The following is a 23,558-nucleotide window of genomic DNA, read 5'->3' as shown; positions in this document are numbered from 1 at the left end:
AGCACCTCTGCTATGAGGACAGGCTCAGAGAGTTGGGGCTGTTCAGCCTGGAGAAGAGAAGGCTCCGGGGAGACCTTATAGCAGCCTTCCAGTACCTGAAGGAAGGATGGGGAGGGACTCTTTATCAGGGAGTGTAATGATAGGACATGAGGTAACAGCCTCAAACTGAAAGAGGGGAGATCTAGATTAGATATTAGGAAGAAATTCTTTCCTGTGAGGGTGGTGAGGCACTGGAACAGGTTGCCCAGGGAGGCTGTGGATGCCCCATCCCTGGAGGTGTTCAAGGCCAGGCTGGATGGGGCTTTGAGCAGCCTGGTCTAGTGGGAGACCAGGGGCAGAGGGGTTGGAACTAGATGATCTTTGAGGTCCCTTCCAACCCAAACCATCCTGTGATTCTGTGTAAATACTTAACTTTTATGTTAAACATTAAGAAAATGTCACCTTACACCTCTAAATGGTGCTGGCGTTATACAGACACAGTGTACGAACTAGCAGAAGCAGCAGCCTCTTAAAAGCTGAAATATGGCCTTCACCGATGGCTCTTTGGTGCACAAAACTTATTCATGGGTCTTCATTCTGGAACTCAGGTAGTAGAAAACTGTAACTATTTGTATTGTAACTGAATGACAGTGTCTTTGGAGAGGTAGAAGGTCTGTTGATAAAATAAACTGGCTAGCTAAAAACACACTCTTCAAGGCAGGGTTCCAGGAACAAAGTTTCACCTGAAAATTAGGTGTCCAAGCTCTACCATTTCACTCTGCAGTGTCACTGTATGTGGGCATGTGTAATGCCTTTCAGCATGTCATGACCCACTGGGAGCTATAAAAACTGTATAAAATTGACCTATTAGTACTGGAATTTTAAGCAGTCAGCCTCTTCCTTAGCAGTAATAAGTAGTATCTTTGGTGGTTGGAGGATGAATAAAGCTCATGTGTTTGCAGCTACTAAAAATCAAGTTCTCACTCTATTTTTGAAATAGTTGGGATAGCTCAAATCAGCAGCGTGAGACACCTGTTATATTTACTACATAAGCAAATACACATAAGCTACATTAATCAGATTTCTTGAGGTATTCTGACTACTCTATACTACCTATTTCGAACAAGTGAAGCAACATAAATCCATACAGAGAGAACGTTTTGGGGATAAGCATGAATATACACAGCTAGAGCAAATTCAACGTTGCAAACATCAATGGTATGAACTCCTGTGCTGTGTACAGCTTCTATTAAAGGCTTGACTTCAGAGTATGCCATATGAATAGGAAATCCAGAGACCTGGGAGAAAGAAAGAGGAAAAAAACCACATAAGGTAAGAAGAAAAGGTAAAGGCACCTGAATAAATACATAGTTTTAAAAATCTGTTTTACTGTGCGTGTAAACTTATCTTTTCTATTGCTGGCCTGAGGAGATACAAAATGCCCTTTTTTATTGCATCTTAATACCACCTCCCTGTTTCATATATTCCAGGCAAACTTTGACATTTTTCCTCTTTAGTTTGGGTTAAGTTCAAAGTGAAGATGAAATCCACTAGAATAAAGTTATATTGTTGAACACCTACAGCATAACTTTGTTGCTTTTCTGCTTTGTAACTGGTTTTAATTCATTGTGTTCTCCTGTCTGCACCGGCTGGGGGGTTGAGGTGGCAAACATTTCTTGCCCATCATACGTTTCAGGTTCAACAGGAACTGAAACCTCAACTCATCTGAAAATTGCTGAAGTTGTGTACAGTGTTGTTACCATGTTTTACATAAAGAACAGAATGCCGTAACCTTTAGAAGGGCCTGGAGGAAGGATGCACAGGTACACCAGTGGCTGCAGTGAATGCTTAAGTAAATTTTCTTCTGTCTTTAAAGAGTGGAGCAAAGAGTAGAAAACTGCAGTAAAGCATGTTGTTGTGTGGGCTCCTGCATCTGTAAGACTGTGTGTAGTGCTACTCAGTACCAGTGCCAGGTTCTCGCTGACCAGACTAATGCACCAGTCAGCCCAGTGCAAGGAGACTGCCCGGGTTTTTATGTATTGCAGGTAGTGACTGTTGTGGTACTGCAATAATACAAGAACAGTGCAGCCAATTTATCTTTACAGTCTTATCTTTCTGTTCAACATAAAGTTTTTATCTCCAACATCTACAAATGAAATAAAATATATCATCAGTCATTCACTCTGTGAATATTACACTGGTTAAGCTTTAGTATAAAAGCTCTTAGGACTTTTGGTAGCAGAGGAAAGGAATAGCCTGGGACACGCTTCTCTACCACAGAGTAGCGATACTAAATCCTAGGGCTTTAGCTTCCTACTTCTGTGCACAAGCCATGTGCATTCACAACTGTACCCTGTAATCTCCTAGCTGTTTTTGCAGCTCTGCCTGATGGTCATCTTCTACATCTTTGCCTTGGTTTTGTTCCAGCAGCGGCAGAAAGTTACGCAGGGTAGAAGTACAGTATCTGTTCCAACGAGTTAGATGCCTTGGTCTCCATTCCATAATCTTATCTTTTAATATTTTTTCAATCCTGCAATAAAACATACCTATTATTAGAGTTCTAGTATTTACTGGACACCTGAACTGATCTCCCTTGACACACTTCAGACAGGTTACAGGGAACATAAATGACCAGTTAAATTTACCACAACCTAGAAGCACAGAAAAGCAATGCCAACGTAGCTTTCTCTTCAGTAACCATGGGAGGGCAGGGACTTACACCCCTTTTTAGTCTACAGCCTCTCCTCTCATCCCTCTACAGCATTTTGCTTATTAGGAAACTGTACAGCAATGCTTTCTGGCAATCTCTATTAAAGAGAGAAAATTAAAAAAAGCCCTGTGAACTACAGCTTCTGATTATTTTTTTTTTAAGGCCATTCTCAGTTCCTAGGATTCAACGCTGGGTTTTAGGACCTAGGTATGGATATGCTTGAGGAATGTAAGAAGATGTTCCACCTCTAGTGATCAGCACTGACAGCATTTATTTTAGAGGTAGAGTTACCTGCCCTGTAGTTCCACTGCAGCAGCCTTGTCCGAATGCTGATAAACTAATTCTTCAGGCTAGCAAGAAATAAAAAATTTAAGTATTAAAAAGTGCAATCTTTCTAGCTATACAACAATGTAACTTCAGGAGTTACTGCCTTGATGGTACTTGCCTGAGTTCACAATTATGCTGAAATAATCTATTATTTAGTAGAGACACAATAAAAGCATTACCTAGATGCCTTTTTTTTTTTTAAGTAAACATCAGCTGCTTATACCTTTGAGAAACTGTATAGAAATTTTTGTTTATTTACTAAGGATGTGTGTACAGCTTGAAATAACGCCTTCCTAGCTGTAAGACAAAAGTTGACATTTTCTCTGTACCACCGAGCTACTTATTTTGATAGGGTTGTGTTAAAGATTTACTTCACTGTTGTCCTCTAAATATCTATGTGAGATCCCAGGCCAACAGATGTGCATTCATTCTGTGTAAAACCAAATACTTGGCAGTATTCTTGCTTTCAGGTTTTTAAGGAGTGCCTGGGAAAAATTTTTTAAAACCAATGCTATTACATAAATATACCGAACCACAGGATTCCAAAGAACTTAGTCTCTGCTGGTTTATATTAAGTCTGTGATCTCTGAACCCCTCAAATGAAGTCAGTAATAGATACATCCATACCTGAATGCTGCGGAGACCAGGGTATGGCAGGCTTCTTGAAAAGAAAGACTTCCAAAGTTTTGGTTTGCCGATATCAAAATTTATCCTTACTGGGGAATCATATTCTTGCATATTAAACCAAATCTACAAGAAAGCAAGTTTGTTTTAACTTTTCAGCATATAATCCCAGCTCTGTAACATGTTCTACTTCAATGGCAATAACATACTATATGGTCCTGACCTCCTATAGCAAGTAGGGGTATGAGTTCATATGGAACAAGGCAATCACAGCTGATGTGCAGTTTTTGCACTCTCCAGCAAAAGGGTGCTGCTGGTCTGTCCTATCTTGTGAGTATGGATTGAGACCAGCATATGATCAGAACTACTGTCTGCAGTTGGCAGCTCTTCCTGCTGCATCTTTGTTTTCTCCAGTATTTCCTTTTCAACACCCCATCCACTGCGCACCATGGCAGCTTTTACGCTTTCAGAAACTTTCTGCCTTTACCAGCACTTCAGCATCACGGGGTGTTGGGTTACAGTATACGACAGAATTTCTTCCACTGTCCTGAGCTGCATTTCCATCCCTCTGGATTACTACACGAGTCTTTTCTGTATTCTGATGAAGTTCTTCCAGTGGCCCAGCACAGTGCAGCTGTGGCTGTGATGCCTGGGAGCCTGCTGCACCCCAGCACCATTGCTGTTTCAAGCTTATGATGCAGAATATAAGTAGATATTGCACAGGTAGCTTCTCTGTGTATTTTGTCATCAAGAGGAACCCATGTCTTGCACTCCACTTCTTTATACGTGTTCAGTTTGGTCTGTGTTTGAGCCTAGTCTGAAGCACGCAAGCACTGTAGGCTTCTTGTTCAAAACAACCTTTAAATTACTACTGCTAAGGCTGCAAAACAGTATCAACAATTAATATGTAAATGTACTAATTAATGCATAACCTTTTGTAACTGACGGTTCTGTGTACGGCCTGTATGACACAGCATAGCTGTTTTTTTCCCTTGTTAGACCATTTGGTGCTGTGCCTGCCATTATCTATGCAACTCAAGTGACTCCTTCCAACATGCTTTATTTTTCATTTATCAGTTACATTTCACTGAATTGCTGCTCCTCAGCTAAGCAGTGCTAAACTTAGGCCATCCAAGTTGGGAAACACATAAGTAAAACCAAGTAACAAAAATTATATGAATGGATGTCATTATCCACCTAAATGCTGATTAAAAAAATATATCTTTCAGTTACTCTAAATATTTGAAATAAGAAAAACCTACTTAAGATTGAATAAAATCACTAATAACATAACAGCATAAATATAGTTACACTGATGAGCACATGATGCATAATGTCAAAAAAAAATACAGAGTTATCAGCTCTTAAATGTACAGAAATGTGACAAGACTGGGTACACTTACATTGTCACAGCTGATCAGACAGTACACATTTTGTAGAGGGCAGAAAGTATCATACTGCCCATAAAAACACCCAGTACTGGGATTCCAAATTACATATTGACTTTGTTCCAAAGTTAATACATACGCAGTTGGTCCCTAGGAAGAAAAAAATATGAGAAAGATGTTTTAAAACTGGCTACAAAGACCGTACAGTTTGTATTGTTTGGAATATTAAATTTTTACCATTGAGATAAACAGTACTTTTTCGGGGCAAACTGGTGGGCAGAATTTACAGGTTCGTTACAATTCAATCAACTAACACTTACATAATAATAAGTGTTGTCTCTTAGGTGTCAGTGTTAGGCATGCACAGCCTCAAGCCATTCTTAAAATAGAGATTCTTATAGTCATCTCAGTTCATCTAACAACTGATGTGAAATCCTATATACAGGAATGTTTACTGGATGCCACTTCAGTATCAGCATGTCCTACTTGGCTACTGCCACAACTCTCGCCCACGGGCAATCTCCGAGTTGCAGGACTGCCGCCCAGGCAGTGCACTTGCGTCTCATCCATCAGCCATCCCTCACGCGGGCACTGAAAGGAATTTCCCAGCTATCTTTTTATATTCTCTAACAGGAATCCCTAAACTGCTCTTCTGTTTTCTTGTTATCTATCTCCCCCACTTTTCAGGTACCTTGAAATACCTGGCATAAACTCCCTCCTTACAGCATGCCTAAGCTGAACGCGTTATTAAGCACTACCATCTCCATCAGATTTGGAGTGGAAGGAATGTACCCGAGTACCTGTTCCTGCTGTGCAAGATCTGAGAATGTGCTAAAGACACTAGTCGTGACAGGGATTTTTACCGTAATTCTGTTTGGCAAAATTTTCACATGTGCTTGGTAATTTGAGATACTAATGGTGGCAATTTGCAGCCCAAGGCACAGCAGAGTGGCTAACCTGCCTCTGTTACAGAAGGCAGATGAAGACTGTTGGAGCCAGAGCAGAGCTATCATTACTCACTGCAGCTCCGCCATCAGCTGGAGAGAGAAGCAAGAGACGGTACGTAGCAGTAAGAATCCCTGGCAGGCCCCTAGCCCCCTCCTGCCACCTCTCAACCTTTACCCAGTCCCACCCCAACTCTGTCACAGGCTGCGTATTCCCGACTCAAGTCACTGCACATGGACTGTCTCCATTACCTTTGTCCTGGAGACACCATTTATAGACGCTAAAGGCCAATCAAGGTTTACAGGTGCTGGGTATTCTACTATGAGGATGACAGCTACTACCAGATTATGTGTGGAAGCATGGGTCCAGGAAAAAAAACAACAGATGACATTTATACTAAGATATACTTTCAACTTATTCTTTTTTTCTCTCTGGAAAGAATCAGTTCCAGCAGCCCCAAGGCTTAGACAACTTCCTGGAAAAACGCGCCAGCAAGAAACAGTTATATCCATTGGTGGGAACCAAAGACGTCAGAGAATAAAAGTTAATATTCAGACCAATGGAAAAAATCCTCTTACCTCAGGAATTGCATTTCCAATGATAAGCCAGGCTTTTTTCCCCATACCAAGAAAGTAATTACACAAGAGCACGGCATGTTCTTCCTCATCTCCCGCCAGAAGATAAAGAAATTGCTAATTGAGATATTAAAAAAGGGAAAAAAAAAGTCTTTCTATGCAGCTATTAACTGTGTTTTCAACTTACACCATTTAATAATATTTTTTAACACTTCTGAAGCAAAAGAGTTCTCAGATCTTTGCAATGGATCTTTATTGTTGATCGAGCACTGTTTCAACATGCAGGATGCAGAGTGAATGCTGCGAAAATCCATGATTTCTCGTGGTAAAAATCTGAGATTGTACCACAAGAACCAAGGTCTTTTGTCTTTTGAGTTACTCTGAAAAGTTCTGAGATGGTAAAAACATCATCTGTGAGTAACTTAATGTCTGCTATTATTCTATACATAACAGCATTTATATGCCACAAATTTCTTATTATTGCTGACATTACATGCAATATTTTTTCTCTAGTTCCTTGGAACTACAATGATCAATTTTAAGTCTAGTTTTAAAGTCTCCATCAGTCAGCATCCTTTCACTTGTGCCTGAATAGCCGTTTTGGATTGGTTTATAACTGAAAAAAAACCAACAGGAAAAACTTAAAGCCCTAAGCATTCTTAGGGTCAATCAATTGCAACCTATCAAAGATAATTATTTTGGCTTATATCAGGATGAGCAACTTTTTTCTCAAGCTTTGGTCCTCACTCTTCGAAGTAAAGAGCTTACAAAGAAAAACAATCCTCACAGTAATACAAATACAGAATAATTTAGGTCTGAAGGGGCCTCGAGCTTTTCTAGTACCATCTCCCTCCAAAAGCAGGGGCTGCTAGGATGTTACATCACGTTGAAGAGGATAAAGAACTGATTAATGCATTACTTACGTCTGATGTACTCCATAAATCACAAATTCCAGCAAATGACACGCTATCTGGCAAAAAAGGAATTAAAGCAACATACCGAGCCACCAATTCCTGCAAGAAAACAACATAGACCAAGTCGCCCCTTCAATTCACAAGGCTATATAACAATAGTAGTATTACACCAGATGTGAAGCACAGTGCTCCTTCCACAGATACCAATGACAAAACACTGACTGAATTCATTACAGTAGCAGCTAGCTCATTTTAGAACTTGCATCAGAGACTGATGTGATTTACTTCCATTAAGGTTTGGCGTAATTCTTTGTCTTTTAAAGGACAATAATCGTTAATATACCTATATTTTTTCCAGCGAAGACAAATACCCATTCCTAGCATCATAATGGATAGACTTACTGTGTATCACACATAGTCATTACTACTTTGTTTTGTATCTCTAGTTCTTCCTTTATAAAAAGCATCGCTACACAGCAAACATATAGAAGTGCTATGTGCCTATGTGCACGTGCAAACACATACATTGTGAAATCTATATCCCAGAAACTTCACTTCTTTTCTAAGTACTTACTGCTGCTGTTTGACAACTATTTGGGACGGCATCAAGAAGCTCCTGCGGTGGATTCAGAGGTTTGATATACCTGGTAATAAAAACTGTTTTCCCATTGAGGTCAATTACGGTCGTTAGGCATTGGCGGCTGGGAAACTTCGATGTACATTCAGCCTCATACTTAGCTGCTGCCTGGAGCAATTGCTCATCTTCCTGGGTATCAAACTTCAAAAGAAAGTAGAAGTTATATAGAAATAGTTTTATTTATAATTTGGGCTTAAGTCTTTACTATGTTTGGCCTTACTTCAGGGTTTACAGGAGCCTAAAAGGAGTGTAAAATTCTTTCCTAATAGCATTTTGAAATATCCTTGTAGTATGTACTTTGTTTCACAGATGTATAAGAAATGACAAAGTAATGGAAAATCAGGCAATTTGCATTTACTTATGAATGCACCTAATGACCTGTACCTGGCTTTATTAAAGCACTGAAAACGTAGTGAAAGTTATGGCCAAATAAAACTGCAGGGACGAGTAGGTAACACCACATATTCATTCAAAGGTAAACAATTACGGTTCGGTGCTAATCCTACATGCTAGTCACATCACACTCCATTAAAAACACATTGAGGTTATGCACAAAATCCCAGTAATTTTTCTATAAATAATACCGCGATAACCCTGCGCGATGCCAAAATATTTGCAGAGGAAGTCAAGTAATTTTTAGATAAATCCTTGTAATTCAGACTTGTATAAAATTTTAACACTTTTAGGTGAGATTTTCCAGAAGCAAATCTAGGACTCAAAAGCACATATTAATTTTATAACACTGACAATTATTTGCTCACGTGTCACCTAAGATGTCATCTTTTAAAGGTCTTAGGATCAGTTCAAATTGGTTTTTACATCTCCTTAGAATCCCTTGTCTATTTCTAGTGGTGCTGAGAACAAAAGCTCACCCTTCGTAATATTTTTGTTCAAAACAAACCACTTCTTCGTGGTTTGTTACCCTTCTTCTCAAACCAACCGGAGGTGGAACAGCTGGGCAGGGCCCCGCAGCTAGACCTCCAGTCAGCAGAGAAGGCACACAGCGGTGATTCTTCTCAACCATAATTAACAGACAAAATACACAGCCCCCAGCACTTTGTAAATTTAAATGTAGTGATTCACTGCAAATATTACTGACAAACAACTACTATGTCAGAATCAAGTAACGTGAAGTGCGCAAAGATTGCTGAATGGCACAAACCCAAGCTAAATCTTAAGCAAGGAACAACAGGAATCGCTCAACTGATTGAATTTATTAACATTGTACCTTAAGCATTTCATTCATCTATATAGAGGTTCAGGACGGACAGCAAGAAAGAGAGGAAAAATAGGTAAAGAAACAAAAAAAGGGTATTGCACAATTAAACTAAAATTAAGCTTAGCATCCTAAAACAGTACACAAGTATTTCAAAAGAGGAAGGAATGGCTAGGAATAGGGACAAAGGACAGCAAAACATTTAATTAGGTTTTGTCATTTTATGCCGAACACTTTCTATAATAAGTATATGTGCTACATTTGGCAAGTTGCAGCACAGAATTATAATTTTTTTTAGTCATGGTTAGAACACGTGCACATGTCGCTTCAGTAGTATTTTTGCATACAGATTTCATTAGGTACCTGCCACATAAAATAGAACGGTCTTTAAATGTATGGTCCTGCTTTATTTAGTTTCTTCTAACACGAAATCCTATTTTATTGTGTCCTATTTATATTGCTTTGAAAAAAAATTGATTATTATAATCCTGTACAATGTTTGCTAAAGAAAGAATTTGGTTTGGCATAGCATCCAAGGTAAACAAATCATCTGCTGCTGAGTGCAATTTTTATAAAATTTAGAAAAATCTCTAATGCAAAGAGTGAACAAAAATCTGGCAAAACTCCTAAGGATTTATTAATCAATCACAACTGTTTTTTCCACTGTTCTTCAAATTTTGGAAAACAGATTTTCTGTACTAATAGTTTTCTTACCTCAGCAAGATTTTCCTTATCCCTGGTTTTACTTTCAACGCACTTCAGTGGCAATGCACTTTGCGGTACAGTTTAGCTTTGACAGAATCATGAAACAGCTCAGGTTGGAAGGGACCCTGAAAGACCATCTTGTCCAACCTTTTGTGGGAAAGGGAGCCCAGGTGAGATTATGCGGCACCCTGTCCAATCGCAGCTTGAGAACCTCCAGTGATGGGGACTCTACCGTGTCCCTGGGGAGGTTGTTTGAGTGAATGATTGTTCTCACTGTAAAAAATGGCTTTCTTACATCGAGATAAAACCTCTCCTGGTGCAACTTGCGCCCATTGCCCCTTGTCTTCTCAGTGTGGCTCCTAGTGAGGAGAAGCTTTGGCATGCAGTCTTTCTTGCTGCTTACAACAGGACTCGTTTCCTGTGTTGTGATTTAGTGTGCTATGATTCTTTGCTGCATCTTCAGTCTCTTTATAGTGCTTTATGTCTGAGTTTTGGCAAGGGGCAGTGAGCTCCCACTGTTGTATTTGAAATGGAAGAGAACTTATGTCAGAAAGATCTACGACTTGAATAAAACATGCTGGTTTTTCTCTCTGAGGTGTTCACATCCATTCTAAGTATAGCTACCAAACTGCGCCGTTTTACTAAGTATTAATACAGTACATAACCTTTTGGAAACTACGCATCAAATTGCATCCATGCAAGAAATTCTGAGCACTTGCTCATTAAAGAGGTTAAGATTTGCAACATATAGTCCATAATATTTTACATTAATCTCGCCCCTTATTTGAATTTCTATGATTTTTCTTTTGAAACAGTACCGGAGACAGGTCTTTCTATAAACAGAGATCTGTTTCCTTATAAATTCAGTATATTTTTTTCCCAGAAACCAATTACTGTATGTGAAGATTAAGACTGAAACTCTTGAATGAGGTCTCGTCTATTAAAGGTGCTTCAAGCCTGTTAAGTTTATATTTATGGTTCTGAGTTCCAGTAATGATCTTATCATTCAAAGTAATTAACCTTAAAAGGCATCCATGAACGCACTTTATTAATTTTCTTTATTTTCAACAGTACTAGATTGTAACAATTTCCACGGCATTCCATAAAAGCAAGAAAACATAGGACTGGATAGTCTCCAAGGCTATAATTTAACAGGAAAAAGGATTTTTTGAATGCATCATACAATTTTATATTTATTCTGAAAAAGAAATTACATAATGATAGACCTTTCTCTCCAGTTCCTGTTTCTCTCTAATAAATGACCAAAATAAATGTTTGTCTCTAATAAACAACAGCTGAATGAATCTCAAAATCATTGCATAAATGTTACATAAAATAGCAAGCGGTGTATGCATTTTAACTACATATTGTTGTTGTAAGTGTAAGGCACTTCTGGTTTAGTAAAATAACTGAAAAAAATAACAGCTGCTGTTTAGAAATAATTATCTTCAAGATCTGGAGGCATGCGTGAAGCCATAAATAATAAATGCTGTATTTGAATAGTATAAACACAGAAGCAAGAAAATACTATGTTTGCACCTGCCACCTCCTTTTCACATGCTGTTCACAAATACTCACATGAATACTTTACTGTTTACAAAAGTAAATGGGGAAATTATATGCTCACAGATAACGAATGCCAATTTGTTTTCTATTAACATTGGAACTAGATACCTGGTGAAAGTTATTTCTCATGGATTAAGTGTCCATCTAACTTAATAGTGCATCCAATGAAATTGAACTGAGCTAAAAAATTCGAAGTGGAACACTCAGAATTTGTATTAATGTCCTTCCGTACTTCATGTCCTTTGGTACGCTAAGCACACCCATTTATATGCATCTCAAGAACTCCACCACTGGAAACAAAAAGCAAGAACGTGATTAGTTACCTTTTCTCTGACTGACTCTCCAGGAATGAGCTGGGGTTCAATGGTAATAAACAGCGTTATATACGAGCCCTCGCTCAGGCTTCGCACAGAATCATAACCTCTCTCAATTCCCAGGTTCTTTTCTTTGCTGTAGCCGAGGAGGACTGGAGGAGTATCCACCTTAAATGTACCATCAATCTACAACACATAGAGAGAAATACTTCTCATTAGAAGCACAAAAGCAAAACTTCCTTCTCAAACACATTTGCTACTTTTATTCAAATATTTTATTCCTTTATTACTCTGAATTACAAAACAATAAAATCAGAGCATATTGCATACATCCTGATTAACTGTGGGGAAGCCGTGAGACATCTCATTGTTAAACGTATTAATTACAACTGGATTTCAACCTCTAATGCGTATTATGGACACTGATATTTAATGTAACGGAAGTCATACACACTAGTTCTTAGAGAAGTAGAGAGTGACAGCTTTTCACTGTTCTTATTTCAAACAGCAATCTCCACATGGCACTATTTACCTGGGAAAATGACAAAATGGCAAAATACAGGTTACAGGACTACACTCCTGAAGGCAGCATCACGCCAACAGGCCTTTGCATATGTTTGATTGATGTGGCAATGATATTTCAGCATCTCAACGATGGACACCTTCCACACAGAAGCTAATGATGTTTCTCAAGTGCAACTGGAACTGGGCCCATTCAGCCAGCTTCCCCATGGAAGAGTGCTCTGATAGACGCACCAGCCCTTTCCATCTCCCCCTGCCACCACAAACAGAAGATAAGGTCTTTCTGAAAGGTCAGACAAGAGATGGCATGACCCACGCTTGCTCGGGCAAGTCTCAATAGTGGAAGAACATAGCTTCAAGAGAAAAGCGAGAAGATAAACCTCCTGATTTGGGCAGAATTCAGGTGACTGACATCAGGAAGGACATCTTCAGTGGATGTGAAGATGAACAGATGACTCACTGGGCTGGCCCATCAAACATTTAAGAACAAAATTAAGTTTTGATGAGGAGAAAACTCTAAATAAATCACTCAGAATTTCTGCTGCAGTATAGTGGAACGCGATGAAGAAATGCTTAATTTGCTACTGAAATTTAATTGCTAGATGCACCTTCATCTGGAATGATCAGGTTTTTTCAAATTCAGCAAGAAATCCTGTTCAAATGAAAAGAATCTCTAATGCTGGGAAGATCTAGCAGGCACTTACACCGTGCTTAGGGAATCACTAACTGCAACACCTCCTCAAAGCGAGTCAGGAGCGCATCTCACAGGAATCCTGGAGCTACTCTGGTTCTACAGCAGAAAGACTGATACAACAAGAAGTATGAAGAGCAGAGGTTGACATCAGCGCTGGTAATCCTCAAAGACCGACTACAGCCTGTGTCCTTCACTACATATTAGTAAGCAGTTTGTTAAAATGTCGAAGCCTGCCCCTTAAGTCTCTAAGGACTGTGAGCGGACACACTTCTCAGGTGAATTTCATGCATTCAACATGGAACATTTCCCTAAAAAAAGTAAAGGATCTTGTTCTTTCTTGTTGTGTTGACCTATAACAATGGTGGTCACATCATGTGACATTGTCTGCACAGGATGGCCAAAGACTCATGAAGAAAAGGTTAGGGCTTCTAACTACTTACACCTTCTTTGAAGCCAATGAAAGCTTCGTTCTATAGGGCACCACAACCCTCAAACACCTAAATTCATTGATTGACCTCACGAGTTGAAGATAGCATATTATTAACGATCTAGCAGAAGCAAGTGGACTAGCACGGGTTAGACACACACCATCCAAAATTTCTCAGCAATGAAAAGAATCCCATGCTTTCTTGAATCCCATGACAATTATCTGCTGTTATACCTTGTGAATGGAGAGCCCAAGAAAAACACTTTGAACTCCAAGCACTACACTTAAATTGAAGGAGACCCCTACAGACTTACCTTGCACTCAAAGAAGCCAGGAGGCACACAGTATGTCTTAAAGCCTTTAAGGTTCTGAGAAGTGCCCCATATACTCAGAAAAGAACAAATTAATGTGTCATTAGGTACGCAGCTGATGTCAGAATCTTCATGAAGTAAGAAATTGAGACTTTTATGATATGATGACTTGATCTACACATGAAAGTAATTGCCCTGCAGAAAAAGATTCCTACACCAAGACTACAATACGACAGGACTATTGATGTGAAAAATTGGTTTCCTTAACCTAAGCCCAAGATGGGTGGCTGGACAAAAAATGCCTTTCCCTTATGAAAAACTGCATGTTTTACTATCACTCCCATGACTAACCATTGATATCTCTTGAAGAAAGCTTCTCTTGAAAAGTTCTAAAAACGGAGGAAAGAACGCATTGGGAAAGGCAAAGATGAAAATTTGGTGATTCATGAAAAGTGTGGGAATAGAAGAGTTAGGTCAAGTTTCCCACCACCTATCTAGGTAATATTCCTATTCCTAGCTCACCTATCCAGACTGTGCAATACCAGAAATCTCAAAAGCCACTGACAAAACCATCTAAAGAATGTGCACTTTTAACCTCACTACGGCAGGAAGCCAAGGCTGAACTGTCGGTGTAGATTTATGTTTGTCTATCTCTTCTCCCTTCAAAACATTGAATTTACTGGGAAACACTCACCAAATTTGGCAAAAACTAATGGTTTCAAAGACATTTTCAAACAATTCCACAAAGATAAACTAACAGGTACTGAGGTAAATCTGACATTCCATTACCAGCCCCTTTCCACTCTCCGGTTTTGTATTTTAAGAGATTTACTCCAAGTTATTGACACTTACCCTCCCTTGAAAATATATCGTAGTAAATGGAATCTTAACACATCCCAGCCAGTGCCTCTCAACATGAGTGCGGATTCCACTTCCTCTTTCACGATCATCCTATTAAGAAGTTCCCCAACACAAAACTTTGTAAGACAGCTTCATTTCCTTTAATTCAACCAATAATTTAATCAAGGCATTAATAAAAATTCAGTATTGTTTTAATAATTTACTACGAGTTCAGTTAGTAGTATGGCAATGATTATTCTGCATGCCTTTCAAGCAAATACAAGAACGTCATGGTCCATGATATAATGTGCTTGCACTTCAGGGTTCAATCCCTGTATAACCTGTGATGGAGATCTCAAAAATCTGACAAGGAATCTATAAGAGTCTTCTCAAAGTAAATTAAGCTGTGGTCTTCTAATGAAATATTTTACTAGTATTAAAAAAAGCTTATTGAAGGCAAAATTGTATGAAAATTTAACTAAACCCTGTGGAATGGAAGCATTGTTTCCATGTGTATTGCCTATCAGGGATTTCCAAATCTAGTATGATCAGCCTACAAGTTATTAAAAAAAAAAAAAAATAAATCTTTAAAGGCTAGAGTGACATCTGAGTTTCAAGACTGTATCTTGCTTCCTTCTGCTGCACAAAATTCCATTTCAGTTTTGAGGACAGAATTCTGTTCTCAGTGAAATGTGTGCATTATTTATTTTTGGTTCATATTTTCAAGAATGTTGAGTGCTGCTATTTTTGTGCATGCTGAACTGACTGGGAAAGTTTTCGCTGGTTTCAACAAGGGAAGGAGATATGCCAACACTGAGAGCTTACAAAAATTTCTTGTTACTAGTACTTGCAATTTTTATCTCTTTCAAAAAAATTAATATATACAACCAAAACATGTTTTCTTTCACCAAACAGCTTGTAAAACAGGATGAGACACAGCATAAAAAGAGAGCTAATAAAAAATACAGAAACTGGGATCATTCATCTGGGATTTAGTAAAAATCCTTATTAAATTTAAGAAGAACAGAATTCAGATTATAATTCATACATTGCCTCTCAATCTTAATATCTCCAATTTCTTTAAATATCACTAAAATAGATTACATACACATGTTCAACTCCAGCAGCGGATTATATAGTACAAGCTTAATTCATACAAAGATTAACGCTGTAAAGACTGCTCCCTCTAACAATCTTACAGTATTGACTAGATATAAAACTATAAGGAATGACAAAATAGAGGAAAAAAAGGCACAGGAGGGTGAAAGCTATTACACTGAAAAATCTTATTCTGTGAACTTCAAAAAGCTTATAATATTCTGTAATATACCCTGTTCTTCAATTATGAACTCACCTCTACAGCATCATGAAGGACTTCATCAAAAACATTAATGAAAACTTCATCCTTCACTGACTGCAGACTATGAGTGCTGTAGTCACCATTAGGAGCTCTGAAAAGGTTAAATAAACCAAAATAGTGATTCGAACAGGAAAATTTTAATAAATTTGCATGCTCAAATTAAATTATTATTAGTCAGAAATAAAGTGATTTCATTTTGCCACACCTAAATGGAAGCTCAAGTTCCTCATTCCAGTTAGGGTTTGGACCCTCTGCTGTTGTTGTCCGACAGACTGTTCGCTGAAAAGAAACTTCTACGAAAGGACGGACTAAAACCTATAAATAGAGATCAAAACAAAGGAAACAGTATCTATAAAAAGTAAACAGAACATATTAATTACACATTTTCATGTATTTAGAAAAACAGACATATACTTTGTGGAGATCAGGCTGGTCCAGCCCAGATAAAACTTTACGATATCTCGAATATTGCATTTCCCAGGTTTCTAAGCACTTATGAAGCTTTTAAAAATTTTGTATGTTAGCATTTCCAGAAGATTATGTGTATTCAGAATACTTGATGTATTTATATACACCAGCAGAACCACATCTGAGAGTGGGAAAGCTACTGGCTGTCTAATCAAAGAAGGTAACTGAAATCGAACACGTGATCCAGACACCAGTGGAAAAAAGTGCCCTTGTATCCTATCTGTAATCCAAGAAGCCTTCTGCTAAAATCCTGGTTGTCTCTGAAACTGCGCCCTATTACAGATAAGCAACTCCTAACTAGACACAACAAACCCCTAATGTGATTAAAAATGCCTTAGTGAAGCATTTCATTAGCGTTCAAATGCATACAGCAGAACCTTTTCTACTTTTCAAGAAGCAGTAATTCTGAACGAAAACTGTAGGAAAAAGAAGAAAAAACACTGAAGGACTTCCATCTTCATTCTGAAGGATGCTGAATTTAGTTCTCAATTAGCAAGCAAATATAGTTTCATTATCAGCCATAAGAATGACTGTGCTCGTTTAGACTAAGAACGCACCGGGCCCAAAATTCAGGCTGTGAAAACGGCCATCAGCAGACACATACAGAAGAGTAAGAACAGAGCAGGCATAGATGATATTTTGTCCTATTACTCTTCCAGGCTTCAACCTTTTTCAGAGGGACTTTCTTAAGCCTGTAACGATTTTTCTCTTTAGTAACTCCCAATGGATCACTCTTCCAAGTACTTGTCCAATACCCATTTGCAAGCAAACCCATTTTCAATGCAAGCAAACCTCTTTATTCCACACTACACGTAAGCAACTTCTCTGGGCAGCTACTAACTGCCGCATGAAGAATCACAACCTTTTGTTTCTTTTGAACCTAACTCCTACCAGCCTCACTTGACAATCCCTCACCCTTGGACCAAAAGAGCCAGTAAACAGTCAATCCCTATCTACAGCCTCTATATTAGTCATGATTTTGTGTGTCTCTATCATATTCCTCCTCCCCTACTCACAGTTACTGCCATGCTGGCTGAAAAGCCCTACCATTGTTCACTGTACAGTGGCCATTCCATATTTCTGACATCCTTATTGCCCTTCTCTGAACCTTTTGCAGCTTTACTGTCTTGTTGGACATCAAGGAGTGGGCAAGCCAGCTTCACTAATAAGATATCTTTTTGATGGTAAATGTTACTATCTATGGAAAAAAGGAATAGTCCCAACTTCATGTAAGAAAACGTTAGGTTTTTAAGATACCTGGTTGAATGTCCAATCTGGGCTATCACTTGGGCTCTGAGCTGATGGAGAGGCGGCAAACATCTCATTAAAGGACCTTGAAGATTTAGATGGTTGTTGAAGTTTGCTATGAGAGGAAACAGACAACAACAAGAAAAGACAGAAAACACATTACAAAATATCAATCCCTCACATTCTGTATTAACCATACAGAATTTTGGAAATACTTCTGATATTTTTATGTTATGACTTCAACCTTGGAAAGATATTTATTTGATCAAATAACATGAAACGAATGCCAGAAAGGGGTAGTGAGTGTATAGCTCTTGTAAGCTTTGTGCCTGGAGGCTCTCTTTTCTGAAGAGCTTATCAACCCCAGACCCTTTTTTTTTTGCCTCCACTGTGCAATCTCCTTAAGCTACAGGTTTCTCAGTGGAAGGAGATGAACCCCCACAGAATTCATAAACAAGTGTAGACTTCATGGTATCCAGGCAAGGCCTCTACGACAAAATTAAACCCATATGAATATTACACAATTGGCAACCCATGAGTGAAGTAAAATAAATGTTAATGTTTATTTTTACAGTGTTTCCACATAACTTTTTTTGTAATAACACCAGAGTAGAGATTATAAAAAAATAAATATTCATGGAGAAAGCAGCTCAAAATATGATATCATATAATGCAAAAAGACTGGGAGGGGTTTTAGTTATTTTTGTAATACCGATAATAAGTTGAAATTTTCATCTTTTCCTTTCTGTCAACATGTTTCTAATATGAATTGCTTTTCTCAGTATGAACTTATTTACAGAAATCCAACAGAACTTTTACTATAATAGAGAGATAAACCACCACCAGACGCTAAATTCTATACGCACAGTAATTGGTCGGTTTAAAAATACCTCTGAGTGAAATGCAAGGTGTATTCATTTTCGGAGAGAGAGAGAGCGCTGCACTAATACATTGCTGCTAGAACTGAACCAGACTGCTCACAACTCCAGTACCTCTACACGACACAGCCTTAACGTGCCTAAAGGTAATGGTCACGTTTAAAATTAGAGCCAAATTAGGCTCAGTCCATTAACTTAAACAAACAGTCCATGAAGGAGAAGACCAACAAGCTACACTCAGGAGGCAAATATAGTATCCCACAAGGAAGCACTGCATTTTTTAAATACTTATTTTTTGGTATTATGAATTAAAATTGCCCTAACTAGCAGGCTTGCTTAAGGTATAATTCATCTGATATTACCAGAGTTATAATGTTGTCAAAGCTGTAAATTATCTTCCAGGCAGATTTTCCCTCAAGCAGATGAATATGGTTTTTGGTAAAACATTTCTTAAATTTAGCAGTTATTGATAAATGATAATACTATTCTACAAAATTGCAGGGGAGGTTAGACTAGATGACCTTTTAAGGTCCCTTCCAACCCAAACTCCTCCATTATTCTGTGATTCTAAAATTACAAACCAGCCGTTCTTTATCATTACTAATAAAAAGATAAACGTATATATGTTTTTATCATGAAGATCAAAACAATACACATGGCTGAATTTCAACATTAGTTGCTTCAGCTGTCCTTAAACCAGCAGAAACCAGAAAATGAATCTGTACTGGAAACATGCATTTAAACATACCTCATTACTGGTTTTCTCACTGGAATATCGTAAGCTCTAATGATGTTCACCAACAGTTTTATGTCTCCATCGGATAAATTCTGTGCTGTGACCTTCTTCCTTTCTTTTCTTCTTGGCTTTAATGGTCGTTTTGGCTCTGCCAGTTTGAAGAGGCTAAGTCCCAAAATACTAATAATCATAAAACAGATATTTAGTCATTTTTGCATAGAATCCAGCAGTCTAGTGTTTCCATGACACACATGCAAAATTATGCACTAACAGAAAAAGGAAATATATGCTCCTGTTAGTGCCATATAAAACTCTATGAAATAGCAATAAGTTTTAATTGTTTAGTACTACACAATTCAGTTCTGTCTTGTATTTCACAAATAAAAACTTAAATGTGTAAAAACGTGGGTTTGGGTTTTGGTTTTGTTTTGTTTTTTTCACAAAACTAGGTAAGGTACAAATAAGACAATTATACAACTTCAAGATAGATCTAAACTACAGTGCTATAAACAAGGTATCTAGCACATGATGACAACCACTGTATGGAATAGGCAAAAAATCTAATTATACAGCTATGTACAACAAACAATAGGCTATAGAAAGGAAGCAGAATGAATATGCCACAACATACCCTGGACCCTCAGAACTTATAACCCAAGGCAAAGCAGAACCAAAGAAAAAAAAAAAAACAAGAAAAGAATAAAAAGCAGATGTATGTTTTTTTTCACATCATTGATATTAACTGCAGACATTCCAAAATCTACTTTAAAAATTGATAGCAAATGACATTATTTTCTTTATTATGTATAAGGAAATATCACAGTAATTGCTGTTAAAATAACACAAAACCACAAGTTACTGAAATATCTCACTAAGCAGATGCTTTAAACATATCATGGTGTATTTTAAATTCACTAACCATATAAATTAGCAAATAGAATCCAATATGAAGTAGTATTCATGGTAAGAAAATATCAATGAAGCATTTTATTTTAAACAACTCAAAAAGCTGATTATAGTCGTGTTTGGATTTTTCCATTCTGTGATGTGAAAACACGAACTAAAAACCAGGATGAACTCTTTTGTAAGCGAGCAAGTCTCTGTATCTCCAGCAGATGGAACTGTTTAGATTTATACTGCTGATTGAAAAAGCTTTGTCTGTACTTTAAGGGTGTCACATTTATAGTGAACACAAGGAACTTCTACATAAAAGAAAAAGATAACTATCTTTCACAACCTGCCTACTTACACAGATTTTAAATGACCAACACTAATTAAGAGTCATCTCTGCTGTGATGACTGATAAACGTCAAGATCAACAAGTACAGGATTCGGAACAAAAATTCAAAGAAAGTGCTTAAGTAATAAAAAAATAATAATCTTAAAAGAAAAAAAAGAAGTAATTTCCAAACTCAGTAACATTTCTGAAAGTAAAGATCCAGCAACAACAAACAGGAATATATGAGAAGTAAAATAAAGGAAATGACTGTTAAAAAAATCTATTGCACGTTATTTGCAGGGCATATGCACCGACCAAAGTGAGCATCACCTATAGAACCAGGAGTAGTGTTACTTCCTCTGATGCTTGTCTGATATTTGGAAATCATTCAATCTGGCACCAGCTAGGGGTATGCTCAGCTCACCAAATCATAGCCTGATGCATTATATCCTGCTAAATCTTACTTACACGGCTTCACATTACTTCTACCAAACACAGACTTTTTCTTAAAGTTTTTACATACTTTGTGTATCAGTACACTGTCTGTACTGGCAGAAGTGTACACAGCGATGGGAAGTTTATATATTATATGAAACACAAAGTCGCGTCAGTTAGTTAGTCACATCAATACACTTTGCAAAAAAAATCAGAGATGGTTTTACATTAATTATTTTGATTTATAACAAATAAAGATAGCTCCCTTACCCCAAGCTGGGAATCTCCTCTTCATTGACAAGGTCAGAGAGGAGGAAATGGTGTTTTGCTATGAGGAAACGGTTTATTACTGATTCTCGAACCTGTGAATGCAGAAGGAGAAGAGACAAAAGTACATTTATAACGCAAACCCACTGCAAATATTTGTATTCTGTCCATTAAACACAAACAAAATGTCCAAATACACATTCTATATTTTTTCCCACTTCTAAAAGAGTCATGGTCCAAGAAAAATTTTCTTTCCACCAGATATTTCTTCAGAACATAATATAAGCTCATTCTACAAATACAGTTATTCTCTAGAAAGATACTGGCTAGCCACACATAAGAACATCTGAAAGCACACCATCAGCAAAATGAAGTCTTATCTGCTTACAGTTCATCATCAGAAGCAATCACAACAACAAATGACACTAACAGGCATCTGTTTTCCACATCTATATGAAGCTGCAGAAAAGGCTGTAGAATAATCTATATAATATTAGTTATGGGGAATAAAAGCAGCACTTTGGACTGCAGAACAATCGATGAAGCCTGTATTGCAAATACTATGATTTCAAATAAATGTTTAAAATCCTTAGTTCCTTTCATTTCTATGCTGAGGTCACAGACTGAAGGACAGAGATGAAAGCATTCCCTGTTCTCCAAACAACCTCTTACTTCAAGGAGGAACTCTTAAAAGCTCAGGAGAAGGCCATGCCCAAGTCCCAAAAAGCAAGCAGACAGGGAAGAAGACCAGCCTGGCTAAATAGAGAGCTTTGGCTGGACCTCAGGGAAAAAAAAAGAAAGTTTATGATCTTTGGAAAAGAGGGTTGGCTACTTATGAAAAATACCAAGATGTAGTGAAGCTATGCAGGGCAAAAATTAGAAGGGCCAAAGCTCAAGCAGAACTCATCTTGGCCACCACGGTTAAAGATAACAAGAAGAGGTTCTTTCAGTATATCAATAGAAAAAGGAAGACTAGGGAAAATGTAGGCCCACTAACGAATGAGATGATGGGTGCCCTAGTGGTGGAAGACGCAGAGAAGGCAGAGCTACTGAATGCCACCTTTGCTTTAGACTTCACTGTTAAAGCTGTCCCTCATGAATACCAGGCCCTGGGGGCAAGGGGGAAGGTCTGGAGAGAGGAAGAGTTTTCCCCAGTAGAGGAAGATCAGGTTAGAGACCACTTGGCCAAACTGGACATCCATATGTCCATGGGCCCTGAGGAGATGCACCCACAAGTGCTGAGACAGCTGGCAGATGTTATTGCTTGGCCACTCTCCATCATCTTTGAAAGGTCATGGAGAACTGGAGAGGTGCCTGAGGACTGAAGGAAGGCCAGTATCACTCCAGTCTTCAAAAAGGGCAGGAAGGAGGACCCAGGGAACTACAGACCAGTTAGTCTCACCTCTGTTCCTGGGAAGGTAACGGAGTGACTCGTTCTGGATGTCATATCCAAGCACGTTCAGGAGCAGGAAGTTATTGGAAGTGGTCAACATGGATTTACCAAGGGTAAATCATGTTTGACCCATCTCTGATGTTATAACTGGTTGGCTAGATGAGGGCAGAGCAGCAGATGTCATCTACCTTGACTTCAGCAAGGCTTTTGACACTGTCTCTCATAACATCCTCCTTAGGAAACTGAGGAAGTGTGGACTAGACGAGGGGACAGCGAGGTGGATTGAGAGCTGGCTGTGTGACAGGACTCAGAGGGTTGTGATTAATGGAGCAGGGTCAAGTTGGAGGCCTGTAACCAGTGGTGTCCCCCAGGGTTCAGTACTTGGACCAGTATTGTTTAACGTATTCGTCAATGACCTGGACGAGGGGACAGAGTGTATTCTCAGCAAGTTCGCTGATAATACCAAACTGGGTGGGGTGGCTGACACCCCAGAGGGCCGTGCTGCCATCCAGCATGACCTAGACAGGCTGGAGAGCTGGGCAGAGGAGAACCTAATGAGGTTCAACAAGGACAAGTGTAGGGTCCTGCACCTGGGGAGGAAGAATGTCAGGCACCAGTATAGGTTAGGGGTGGACCTGCTGGAAAGCAGCTCTGAAGAAAAGGATCTGAGGGTCTTGGCAGACAGTAAATTATCCATGAGCAAGCAATGTGCCCTTGTCGCCAAGAAGGCCAACAGAATTCTGGGCTGCATAGGGAGTGTGGCCAGCAGGTCAAGGGAGGTCATTCTCCCCCTCTACTCTGCACTGGTGAGGCCACAACTGGAATACTGTGTCCAGTTCTGAGCTCCCCAGTTCAAGAGA

At 38.5% G+C, this 23,558-nt stretch overlaps 1 protein-coding gene across 3 annotated transcripts in view; it reads right to left on the bottom strand.

The window, feature by feature from the left end:
• Window positions 1–931: 931 nt before the first annotated feature.
• The window catches only part of CC2D2A (coiled-coil and C2 domain containing 2A), a 65,708-nt gene continuing 43,081 nt past the window's right edge, over window positions 932–23,558 (bottom strand). For 2 of the 3 annotated variants that reach the window (XM_063336255.1, XM_063336253.1), the window contains 16 exons: window positions 21,309–21,402; window positions 19,397–19,564; window positions 17,780–17,885; window positions 16,260–16,369; window positions 16,049–16,145; window positions 14,707–14,805; window positions 11,910–12,086; window positions 9,328–9,345; window positions 8,037–8,240; window positions 7,472–7,561; window positions 6,552–6,665; window positions 5,044–5,178; window positions 3,644–3,766; window positions 2,981–3,039; window positions 2,332–2,509; window positions 932–1,277 (listed from right to left, as the gene is read on the bottom strand). In XM_063336255.1, coding sequence (XP_063192325.1) covers window positions 1,089–1,277; window positions 2,332–2,509; window positions 2,981–3,039; window positions 3,644–3,766; window positions 5,044–5,178; window positions 6,552–6,665; window positions 7,472–7,561; window positions 8,037–8,240; window positions 9,328–9,345; window positions 11,910–12,086; window positions 14,707–14,805; window positions 16,049–16,145; window positions 16,260–16,369; window positions 17,780–17,885; window positions 19,397–19,564; window positions 21,309–21,402 — 1,961 coding nt within the window. In that variant the 3' untranslated portion in view covers window positions 932–1,088. The remainder of the gene's footprint in view (window positions 1,278–2,331; window positions 2,510–2,980; window positions 3,040–3,643; window positions 3,767–5,043; window positions 5,179–6,551; window positions 6,666–7,471; window positions 7,562–8,036; window positions 8,241–9,327; window positions 9,346–11,909; window positions 12,087–14,706; window positions 14,806–16,048; window positions 16,146–16,259; window positions 16,370–17,779; window positions 17,886–19,396; window positions 19,565–21,308; window positions 21,403–23,558) is intronic. The other variant, XM_063336254.1, reaches the window with a different exon arrangement.

The sequence above is a fragment of the Chroicocephalus ridibundus genome, chromosome 5 (assembly GCF_963924245.1).
Source record: "Chroicocephalus ridibundus chromosome 5, bChrRid1.1, whole genome shotgun sequence".
NCBI lineage: Eukaryota > Metazoa > Chordata > Aves > Charadriiformes > Laridae > Chroicocephalus > Chroicocephalus ridibundus.
Note: the sequence above shows the minus strand (reverse complement) of the source record. Positions and strands in the feature narration are given on the sequence as shown.